This window comes from Diabrotica undecimpunctata, chromosome 9 (genome assembly GCF_040954645.1).
Source record: "Diabrotica undecimpunctata isolate CICGRU chromosome 9, icDiaUnde3, whole genome shotgun sequence".
Lineage (NCBI taxonomy): Eukaryota > Metazoa > Arthropoda > Insecta > Coleoptera > Chrysomelidae > Diabrotica > Diabrotica undecimpunctata.
In genome coordinates this window covers 102,658,466-102,670,524 of record NC_092811.1, presented here as the reverse complement: position 1 = coordinate 102,670,524, position 12,059 = coordinate 102,658,466, and the positions used below count along the sequence as shown (strand labels likewise).

At 33.7% G+C, this 12,059-nt stretch overlaps 2 protein-coding genes across 2 annotated transcripts in view; both read left to right on the top strand.

Annotated features, from left to right (window-relative positions):
• Positions 1 to 7,323, top strand: part of LOC140450346 (caspase-1-like) — a 37,192-nt gene extending 29,869 nt beyond the window's left edge. The window contains exon 5 of the mRNA XM_072543937.1: positions 5,530 to 7,323. Coding sequence (XP_072400038.1) covers positions 5,530 to 5,771 — 242 coding nt within the window. The 3' untranslated portion in view covers positions 5,772 to 7,323. The remainder of the gene's footprint in view (positions 1 to 5,529) is intronic.
• Positions 7,324 to 11,696: 4,373 nt separating this feature from the next.
• Positions 11,697 to 12,059, top strand: part of Ada3 (transcriptional adaptor 3) — a 46,053-nt gene continuing 45,690 nt past the window's right edge. Inside the window, exon 1 of the mRNA XM_072543936.1 lies at positions 11,697 to 12,014. Within this exon, the coding sequence (XP_072400037.1) occupies positions 11,822 to 12,014 (193 nt within the window). The 5' untranslated portion in view covers positions 11,697 to 11,821. The remainder of the gene's footprint in view (positions 12,015 to 12,059) is intronic.

The window sequence follows — 12,059 nt, the reverse complement described above, 5'->3', positions numbered from 1 at the left end:
CGGACAGATCTCCCTTGCATTTTTCTGTGGCGATATTTTGCGAGTACCATTATTTTAATGTTTCAAAACTAATTTACTTCTTCACTGTGTATGCCATTTATAAATCGAATTATAAAATTTAGATATTATTTTACAATGTGTTCAATTTTCAGCTCTTAATGTTAATAAACAATGAAAATATTGGCAATTTCTTAAATAAGAAAAAAAATGCTATTTGATTTCCTCTGGGCCATAGAAGGTTTTGGTTTTTTTTAAATGTTTTAAAATTTAATATAATCTTGATGTTTTTTTTTAATAATTTAAAACGAAGCCATAAAAATCGATATCTATTTACAAAATAACCCTAGAGTGACTATTTGGACAAGTACAGTTGTTTAAATAATCGGTCTCCTGGATAAACAAATTAAATAACTCATAAACTGTATGGTCGTTCTGTATGATATTTAGCACACTTTAAAAACTCATTAACTGCCATAATTTTAAATAGTTATTACATATCGTTATGCAGAAAAGAAAGTTATTTATATTTATATTATTTATATTTATATTAACATTTATAAATTTTACTTTAAAAATAAGGGTTTTTAAATTATCTCGGTCAATTCTTTATGTATTTTAATTATAAAAATATCAATATTAGAGAACATTTTATGATCTATAACTTTTATTTTAACCATATATCTCTAACATGAATAAGAAACGTTTTATGCGCGTAAACTTTTTTCACTTTTTACGATTGTTTAATAAAAAAGCAAAGCAAAATTAGCTGAAGTCTTCACATAATTGTCATCAGCTACCCCTCATATACCTTTTAGAGACTTTAAATACCTGTTTAAGATTTTTTCAGCTTTTTTAGAGTTGTAGATCATAAAAAGTTATGTAATTTTTGAGAGTATCCAAATTAAAATACATGAAACTATTAACCGAAATAGTTGCAAAAAAAAACCTTATTTTTGCAGTTATTTATAAATTATAATAACTCTTTTTTGGGCAAGGACATGTAACATAGCTCCTTGAAATTATGGAAATTAATAAGTTATTAAAGTGCGCTAAATATCAATCAGAGCAAATAGTTTATAGGTTATTTAATCTGTTTATAAACATTTATAATCACGTTGATATCGTTTATGCCTCAAACTTATTTAGAGGCTTATGAAAAACTGGTGAAAAACACACTTTCTAAAAAAAACAGAATCTTCTATGACCATTACTAGGCAAGAGAGCATTTTATATTTAAAACCAAAGAATTTTATTCTTAAAATCATACTTCCATTGTCTATTAACAGTAAGAGCTGAAAATTGAAGGGACCCTAAATGAAGATCTGAATTGTGCGTTCCAACTTACATAATGGTATATGCGGTAAAGAAGTAAAAATTTATAACCCGTTAAAATGATGGTATTCGTAAAATTCCGCTTCGGAAAAGTAGAATGGAGAACCATTTGAGCTCGGTTTTTTTTTAGATTTGAACTGTTTCAAAATGAAGCGCGATTGCAGAATTTGCAATATCTTGGCTTCTGTGGCACGTAAAACATAATTTTTTTTTAAACTGGGATAGGTCAACAAAAAGTTGTTTACATAATCGCTTTCTACGATAAACAAATCCTTACTATTTTTATTAGTTACATTACATACCATTATGCAAAAACAAAGTTATTAAAATTTATAAATTTCTGCAAAATCAAGGGTTTTTTGCAACTATTTTGGTGAATTCTTTATATATTTTAATTTAGAAACTCACAAATGGAAGAACTTTTTGAATCTACAATTTTTATTTTAACTATTTTTCTCTAACTGGATAAAAAACATTTATAGCCAAAATCACCTGTATGTCTTCACAGATTTATTATTAACTAACCCTCATATATATTTTAGAACCTTCAAATATCTGTATAAAATTTTAACGTGAAACCAATAATTTTTTCCCAGATGGACCTTTGTATAAATTAGTTCTCCGATAAAGATGAACTTATTTCTACTTTTCAATACAATAACTAAAAATAGCTAAAGAAATACATATTTAAATATCTAATACTTTGTTTATAATTATTAACTTGATATTTATTCACTAATTTGTTTTTCCGAAGTTTATTATATCATAATTATAATACCAACGAAAACGTAAAATTCAAATTAATGCATCTCGAATATGACGCGTGCACCCTGGCGATAATAAAAAATGATGAATGAAAAAAAAAATTAAACATTTTTTCAAGTTAATTACGTAACGGAAACGGTGTAAAATAAAAGAATATAAAAAAAGTTTCTATTTACTTACCAGAGTGTAATATCCATCTTTGACAAGAAGAAGGATATTTGTCGGAAATCTGAACATTCTTAATCCATGAATATTGTATGGTGATAAACCACATTTGTAATAACAACAAATATTTCCGGCCATCTGTAAAAAACCATTTATTTATTATGGAAGTAACATTATTTTAATTTAAAATCACTTTTTTCAAATATTATCGAATGTATGTAGTATCCGGTAAAATTTATTTCTAAATACCTAATTTGTTTTCTCATACAATGTTTTTTTATGTTTTAAACACATATAATTAAAATGTTTTACTTACCTCGGACCAAATTTTTGTAATACACTTCCAAATAAAATAAAATATATATTCTTTAAACTTATTTAGATATAGGAAGATTTAGAAGCCACAGTACGTTTATGTACAATTTTAGTTGACACGATATTTACTAGTTGATAGTAATAACTCTATTTTAAATGAATATCTTAAGTGATTCAAGGTCTGTTTTTTGTAACATTTGTAAGTAAACCTATTGCTACTATGTCACTGAAATATTGCAACGCTGGTGAATTTAATTCAGTGGATCAAAAATGGACGTTTAGTTTAGTCCTTAACTTTTTCACATAGCACCATCTAGTATAATGTATATTAAACAAACAATGGTATATTAAAATCTATTGAGACAGAAAGAGTGGTGACATCTAGTGACTGTCTCAATTAGAATCAAACAAATTTATACATTGCGTTGGCTAACTAGTCCTATTTAAACAATGGTATTACTGTACTGTTATTAGTGTTTGTTTGCAAAACGTTTTAAAATTTACATAGAATTATGTCTCCGCCTCGACGAAAATGATATTTTAATGCAGAACTATGTAAAAGTGACGTTGATATTTCCAACAGTAGACGAAGTAATATTAAAGCTCATTTGGGAAATAAGAAACACACATTGGCAGCTAATGCAGTGACTAGAAGCAATAAATTACATTCACTTTTTAAATCCGCAAGTGTCAGCTCCGAGAACTTAATAATTGCAGTCAAAGAAGGGACATTTGCATACCACACCATTAGGCATATGCACAGTTTTAGATCATTAGATTGTACTTCCAAATTGATTTCCAATTTATTTGAGTCTAAATTTTTTTCTGCTCGAACTAAAAGTTAAGCCATCGTGAAAAATATTTTGCCAGAGAATCGCAGTTACCGCCGGAAGTTGATATGCAGAAAGCAAATTTTCTTAGCATCTTTATTATTCAAATCACAAGGATACAAAACTAGTACCTTTACTAGTAAGATACTTTGAAAGCAAAAACGACATTCAAACAAAACTATTACAGTTAGTGGATTTATCAGGTGAGGCATCCGATCAATTACATGATTATGTATTAAATATTTTACAAAAATATCATATTGTTAACAAGATTGTTGGACTAACACCAGATAACACAAACACTAATTTTGGTGAAATTAAAAGACAGTGAACTAATAATTTATTCACTAAATTGAGTAATTCTTGCGGGAGACTTTTAATCGGTAATGGATGTGTTGCTCACATATTCAACAATTGTATTCAACGTGCTACTGATGGTTTACCAATTGATATCGAAGTAATAACAGTGAAAATTTATAAGCATTTCTATATTTGCACTGTTAAGTTGATAAACTAAAGTCATTTTGTGAATCGGTTAATTATGAATAAAAAAAATGTTATCATTTTCAAAAACACAAAGATTACATGTGTTACAAAGTGTTACATTCGATTCGTAAGAGTATCAGTGAATTTTGTGAACAAAAATGATGTGTGGAAATGAAAATTGCAATATTGAATAAGGAAAATTCATTTTCCAAAGTGCATTTCATTTCGAAGTGATGAAAAATGATTAATTTGTAATTCGGTATTAATTGATGAAAATGCGATCAATATTACTACTCGGGTAGTTTTTGGGGTCACAGAACACGAATATCATGACGGCGATGTTTTATGAGGCACCTGGTGCACCTAGGCCTCGTATCCTGGAGTTTTTTGAAAGTTCAATACCAATTGTCACTACATATCATGTCAGCGATGGTGTGCGAGGCACCTGGTACCCAGAACGGGGCCTCATCTCTTAGTGTTTTGTGGCAATTCCATACAAAATCAATCCAAACTCGTTACACAGGGGTTTTCGGGATCGCTGAACATAATGTGTCGTCGATGGTGTGCGATGCATCTAATGTCCACGATGGGCTCCGTCTCGTAGAGTTTTGTGGAAATTCGATACAAAATCAGTGCAAACTCGTTACTCAGTGGTTTTTGGAACCGCTGAACACAAATATTATGTCAGCGATGGTGTGCGATGAACCTGGTGCGCAGGACTGGCCACATCTACTGGAGTTTTATAAAAATTCGATACAAATCAGTGCAAACTCGTTAGTAGGGGGTTTTGGGGTCGCCGAAAACTAATATCAAGTCGACGATAGTAAAGAGATCCTCGGCCCATGACGGCCTCGACTCCTGGAGTTCTGTGTAAATTTAAAATATAAAAAATCAGTGTAAATCCGTTACTTGGGTGTTTTGGGTTTGCTGAACACTAATATCATGTCGGCGATAATATTCGAGGAACCCCATGCCCATGATGGAACTCGTCTTCTGGAGTTAGTGCATCGGAGTGCACCGGAGACTGATTGTGCATAGAATTTCCACAAAACTTTAGGAGGCAAGGCCCATCCTTAGCACCAGGTGCCTTGAAGATCATCGCCGACATAATAACAGTGTTTAACGACCACAAACCTCCTAAGTATCGAGTTTGCTCTGATTTTGTATCGAATTTCCAGAAACTCCTGGAGACGAAGTCCAGGTGCACCAGGTGCCTCAGAGACCATCGCCGTCATGATATTCGTGTTCAGTGTTCAAAAACCTCCGATTAGTAATATTGAACTTGATTTCCGTCAATTATTTCCGAATTAAAAATTATCATTTTTCATCACTTCGAAATACACTTTGAAAAATTCATTTTCCTTGTTCAATACTGCAATTTCTTTTCCACATTATCATTTTTCTTCACAAAATTTCCTGAGACTTTTACGAATCGAATGCAACAATTTTCATCGAGATCGATCCAACTGAAAAAATTTGCTAGGTTTTGTGCTTTTTACTGATTCATTGTAAACACGTACATGCTCGTAAAACAACGTTGACATTTACAAGCTAATGCCTAATGCTAAAATTAACGCACTGTATTACTAATTGCCCATATTTATGCAACACATTCATTTAAATTATTTTAATTAAGGTTACTACTCATGGCGCAATCCCACAAAAGGTTCCTGGTTTATTAGATCGCTCTGTGATGAACTGAAGAAGAGAGCTCATGAGCTGGACCTCGTGAGTATTCTGACCTTCGTCTCTCAACGTGTAGCCTTAGACTTCGAAAGCAACGTTCCAGATGACATCACCATGCACAAGCAAAAACAAATACCCTGTGTAGTGAGCATGCTTACTAGATTTATCCAGTTTAACCATAAGAAGGATTAATAAAATTATCCTTGGATTGTGGATACTCGTCTTAAAAAATTTCAACAAGAAAAGAATATTTTAAAATTGTAACAATATCCACATCATGAATAAAAAATTTTATAATAAAGACAAATATCAATAAAACCAGAAAGGCTAAATGTTCTAAATTTTAGATATTTATAAGATTTTTCCCACAATTTACGTTTTACGTCATTGATCGGCTCAATTGTATACCTTTACCACCACATAGAATGTTAATTTTTAGAATAATATCGGTAATTTTCATTTCACTTAATATTTGAATTTCATTTCAGTCAATAATGATTTCCATGGTATACGACTGCTATTTTGTAATGCATGACAAAGGCTAAAGCACAAGTCAATAAAGGAACCCATGTGGTAAATGAAACTTACTAAGGTCTATGAGAACATACTAATCAATGAAAAGTTTAATATTTTGGATGAATCGCCAATCAATATTACAATAATTAAGGCCATCAATCACAGACAACGAACATGATATGCAGTTGAAGCTAAATGAAATAAATACCGTAGAAAAAATATATGACTTGAAGATAATTGCTTCTTCTTCTAAATGTGCCTATCATCTAGAGATGTTAGCGAGCACATTGACCCATCTTATTCTATTCACAGCAGCTCGAAATAGATCCGTTGACGTCAGACCAGTCCACTTCCTAAGATTGGCCAGCCAGGATATACGTCTACGCCCAGGGCCTCTCTTACCCTCAATCTTGCCTTGTAGAATCAACTGTAGAAGTCGGTATTTATCATTATGCATGATGTGGCCGAAGTAAGCCAATTTTCTGCTTTTTATGGTGTTAATATGTTTAAGATAAATGCTGGAAAAACTAAACGCATGACGATAAGAAAAAACGCACTTTTTAAAGTACAACTGCAAGTAGATAATGCTCCAATCGAGCAAGTGAAAGCATTCAACTACTTGGGAATGAATGATGGTGAATGACCAATGGGATAATAAAAAAGAAATACATATTTAAGGCGTTACTATGTAAGTGCAATCTTTCCGTCAATCTCCACTAGAGGATGGTTAAATGGAATGTATGGTGAATATTAGAGTTACTCAACTTGATCAAGGTACGAAAAATTTAATACCTGAGCCATATCCTGAGAGGAAAAAAATACGCAATCCTTCAGCTAATTATCAACAGCTGGCACTAAAGCTATTACAACCAAATGACGACAAAATTTGAATAAACATTAAAAGTGAAACTGGAACAAACCATGAAGTGGAGATATCCAGGAGCACGAACACCACGTGCTTTGTATTCAACATAAACACATACATTCATTACATACCTAACAAAATATGCCAGTTTGTTCGGTTATAGCATCATCATCAATTTATTCGATGATCATGTTTGCGTTAAAACCGAAATATTAAAACGTATGAAGCCTAAAACAAATTTTCTCAATTTTATAAACATTAAATTACGAATTTTTCTCATTATTGTTGTATTGATTAGTTGTTGAAAATCTTTTTCAAAAAACCTGTGTTTTTCTTAAAATAAATGTTTTGTTTTTTATGTAATTTTAATTTATTACTTTTTTTCCAACCTTCGGCACTGATCCTGACATAGTAATATTCGTGTAGAACAGGACTCTCTACGAAAACTGCATTGTACCATGTCATACACAGGGTGGAAAACCATCGTTAATGATGCACGATCTCATACGTTCTAGAAAACCAAGACGTGATCTGGTTCTCGATATAAAGAGAATATACGACATTCGTCTCTTCGTCTAAAGGCGCGTACACATCTGGCGAATACATGTAATCGAAGCCCTTTGACCGAATTCATTCCATGTTTTCGGCGTTCGATGGAAAATTTGGTCTTTTGTCCACATCAAGCGAACGAATTCGTTTGCAGTCATTTGATCAGTTTCGCGGGTATTTTTGGGGATTCGTGACGCGTGACGGATAAGGATATACTTATTGCAAGTGTGTTGTATATTATTATTAGTGAGGCGGAGGCCGAAGAAGTAAAAGAGAACCCCAAAGAACGACGAAAACGGCGGTGGTGGACAACATCATTGTTCAAAAGCAGAAGCCGGTATAGAGGGATAGACTTATTTAATGATCTAAAAGCTGAAATGGAATACGGACTTTTTCAAAATTTTTGTAGAATGAAGTCTACTGTATATATAGATGTATATATACAGACAAATGTTGAGAATTCCATGGGTACAAAGAGTTACTAATGTTGAGGTACTTCGTCGCATGTGTAAACAAAAAGAATTACTAAGAATAATCGAAAGAGAGGAAAATGCAATACTTGGGTCAAGTGTTGAGAGGCGAAAGATATGAATTACTTCAAGTTATACTGGAAGGAAAAGTACTAGAAATCTTTCGCGCAGCAGTTTCCAAAACTACAATTGCCATTTGGATCGCCAACCTTCGAAAGGAGACGGGCGCCATGAGAAGAAGAAGAAGTCTACTGATTTTGAATGGTTATTAAATGAAATTGGTCCAAAAATCCAGAAAGGTTAATGTTAACCCTACATATTTAGCTACTGATGACTCATATACAAGTTTTATGCACTGGATTCCATAAAATTCTCGCTCCCGATATAAACCAATATGTTTCAAACAAGCAAAAAAATAGTCCACTTCATTATTGCAAATTAGAAAATCAAAATAAAATCGCGACGATGTTCGACACTTTTACTCGAAGTGAGCTTCGCTACTACAGTGAGCGAAATCTAGCGAAGGCAAACACATGCATTTGCTATCGTTTGTTGGGCGTACACATTTAACAAAGGCGTTTGGTCGCAAGGCTTCGGCCACATGCGTTCACCAAATCTGTACGCGCCTTAAGCCGCGAACACGGTCATGTGGTCGAAACCTTGTGACCAAACGTTTTCGGTAAATGTGTACGCCTCGACAAACGATAGCAAACGCATGTGTTTGCCTATGGCCTTCGCTAGAGTTCGCTCACTGGGCGGTACATCAAAAGAACATTGAAGAACGAATCAGTTTGGCTGTGTTTAGTGTCTACGCTAGCGAGTAAGTGTCGAACGTCGTCGCGATTTTGTTTTGATTTTTTAATTTGCAGTAATGGAGTGGACTAATTTTTTTTGTTTAGAACTTATTGGTTTATATCGAGAGCGGGAAATTTTATGGAATCCAGTGCATGAATATTACAAAAATAAAATAAAGGAAATGGATGCCTGGAACATCAGCAAAATTATGCAAGGCGATACAGGGGAGCTCAAAAAGAAAATGGAATCTTTATTAACGTCATTCCGACGTGTGGGACAAAAACAAGATAACTCTTTTAAAACTGGCTCAGGAACCGACACAATTTTTAAATCTAGCTGGTTTGCTTTTAATGATATGATTTTCTTAATGGACAATTTTATACAAAAAGAAATTAAAAACACTGCTTCGGCCTCCGCCTCACTAATAATAATATAGAACGCACTTGCAATAATTATATCCTCATCCGATGTCATTTTTACAATTTACATCAAAGAAATAACTGTCGCGTCAAGAATCGCTAAAAATACCCGCGAAACTGATCGAATAACTGCAAACGAATTCGTTCGCTGTAATGTGTACGAAAGACCAAATTTTCCATCGAACGAATTCGGTCACATGCGTTCGCCAGATGTGTACGCGCCTTTAACGACATGCGAATGCGTGTCAGATTAAATGAAACCGAAGATTCAGAAACTCACAAAATTGTATCTTTGAAAGAAACTATGAGTTAGCTAATGGATACGAATGACAGTCAAGAAGATTCTTACTTTTGAAAATCCTGTCCATCATTGAATCCGTAAAACTCTCAAAGATTACTAAGCAGAAAAAAGGGTGACAAATGACGCCGACTTTCTCACATGGTGTTTTTCCTGTAGTACGGTATTATTTAGTTATACCTCCAACGAGCTAGAAAGATTTTTGGGGCCGTAAATGAAAATGGGTTATGGCGTCGAAGATACAACTTTGAACTGTATCAATTATACACCGATCCAGATATTGTGAAATTCGTTAAAGTGCAGAGACTTAGTTGGGCTGGACACATTGCTAGGATGTCAGATCACGAATACACGAAGAGATTAACATTTTCAAAACCAGAGGGCACAAGAAACAGAGGACGACCACGAATGAGATGGAATGATGATGTGGAAGAAGATCTACATATTCTAGGGGTTAGAAGATGGAGGGAAGTTGCCAGGAATCGACAGGAGTGGCGACTTCTTTGTGAGCAGGCCAAGATCCACAACGGATTGTCGAGCCACTTATGATGATGATGATACCTCCAACGAGCGTTCCAAGCGAGCGCACGTTTAGTGGCGCTGGATTTCTTTATACACCACGTCGAAACAGACTTTAAGGAGAAAAGGCGTCGAAGCTTTTATAAAGAAAAAATAAGAAGTGAATGATTTTTTATTTTATTAACTTGATATTATTATCTTCAAATTGTTTTTCTCTAATATTCATATTAGCAAAACATTCGCACAAACTTTACGAATGCAAATGTTACATCACTAGTACAGGTAGCCAGAGGCTCTCTACAGGACGGAGTCTTACCTCCTGTTTTATGGAATCTGGTCATGAATGGGCTGATTTCTTTTCCTGGGCTATGCAGATCACTTGGATATCCTAGCCACAGTCAGAGAGAATGAAACAGACAGACGAACTTAAGCTTCCAGAAGTCAACAATCATGAAATTTATCAGGAGAAATTGAGAGGGATTGGTTTATCTAACCATAAACGGTACAAATTTAAATCTGGTAGTAAAGTTAAGTATCTTGGAGGTAATAATCGAGGCAGTTGTAATCAGCAGATAGAACTAATAACCAAGAAAGCGATAACTACGTTAATGGTAACCAGACGTAGGTACTCATAGAAAATGTGAGGATTAACTCCAGACATGTTATATTGGATTTATAACATGGTGGTAAAACCAGCAATTAAGTGTACACCAGTGGTATGTTAGCCAAAGGTGTAGCAAAAAAGTGCCATTATCAAACTGAGCAAGATGCAAAGACTTGCTTGCCTCGGAATCAGAGGGGCTATTAGATGTACACCAATGAGAGCTACACATAGGTATAATGGGGAGGCGGGATATAATAACATCATAAACGATGGATGATGATTTCTGTTCATACGGTACCCAGAAACAGATCTAAAATACCTATACCTGGTACACAGAAGGATCATGTGCAAGAATATTCGGTAGTGGTGCAAATTTAAACATCTCTATTTCACTAGGAGAATAAACCTTTATATTTCAGATAAGAGATTTTTGCAATATTGCAGTGTGCAAGAAAAATTAACATGCAAGGACTTTCTAACTGAAGAGGATCAATATGCATCTAGCCAGGCAATCATGATATCTAAGGTGTACTTTAGGATATTGTGATAATGTGAAGTGAAACTGGACAGACTGACGAAACATAATAGTGTCACACTGTTATGGGTTTCAGGTCACCGGGATACTTCAGTAGAGAGCTGACCGTGGGAGTGCCAAAAGGCATCGCTTGCGTGCGGTAAAAAGTCTAGATCCGAAGGTAACATAATTCATACTGCAAAAATATACTGGGCCAAGCATATTGAAAAATGTATGTAGAAGGGAATGTGCTGATAGGGCTGAAGGGCTGCGGAAAACAAGCAGAAATCAACTCAGAGTCATAACAAGATAATGGGAATTAACCACAATTTCAGTAGAAAATACGTTTATTTGCACTTCGTATTTTCAACTGAAGTTGTAGTTAATTGCGTAAAAAAATGTAATAGTTTTTAAAATATTTACTTTTAATATACTTTTTGCAACCAGAAACTTCTAATTAAAAAATCTTATAGTGTATTCTTAGTTGCATATTATTATTTTTCTGGCGTCAACCTCTTTATTGGTTATCATTTGTTTAGAATGTGCAACCGAATGTCACTTTTATGTCTTGTCAACTAATAATGCAGCTTTCCAATGACAATTGTCAATTTCAGTAATTGGTTAAAATATGCATTTTCTATGAAGTTTTTTTGATTTATTGTTTACTTTTCGTATAGTTTTACATCACGAAAAATGATGAATCCTAAAAGATCGTCACATACTGCACCAAAAACAAATGCTAGACACAATGGAAAATTAAAAGAAATACTACAGTCAGTTAAATACAAGCAGAAATTTGAGCCAAAAGTTGAGGAGCCTGACGTATTCAACGTTCCAGTTATTAGGCAAAATGAAAATTGCAACCTTCTACCTAAATACACGTCAAGTAAATAAACTTATAACACATAATCTTATTTGAGGCTGTGGATAA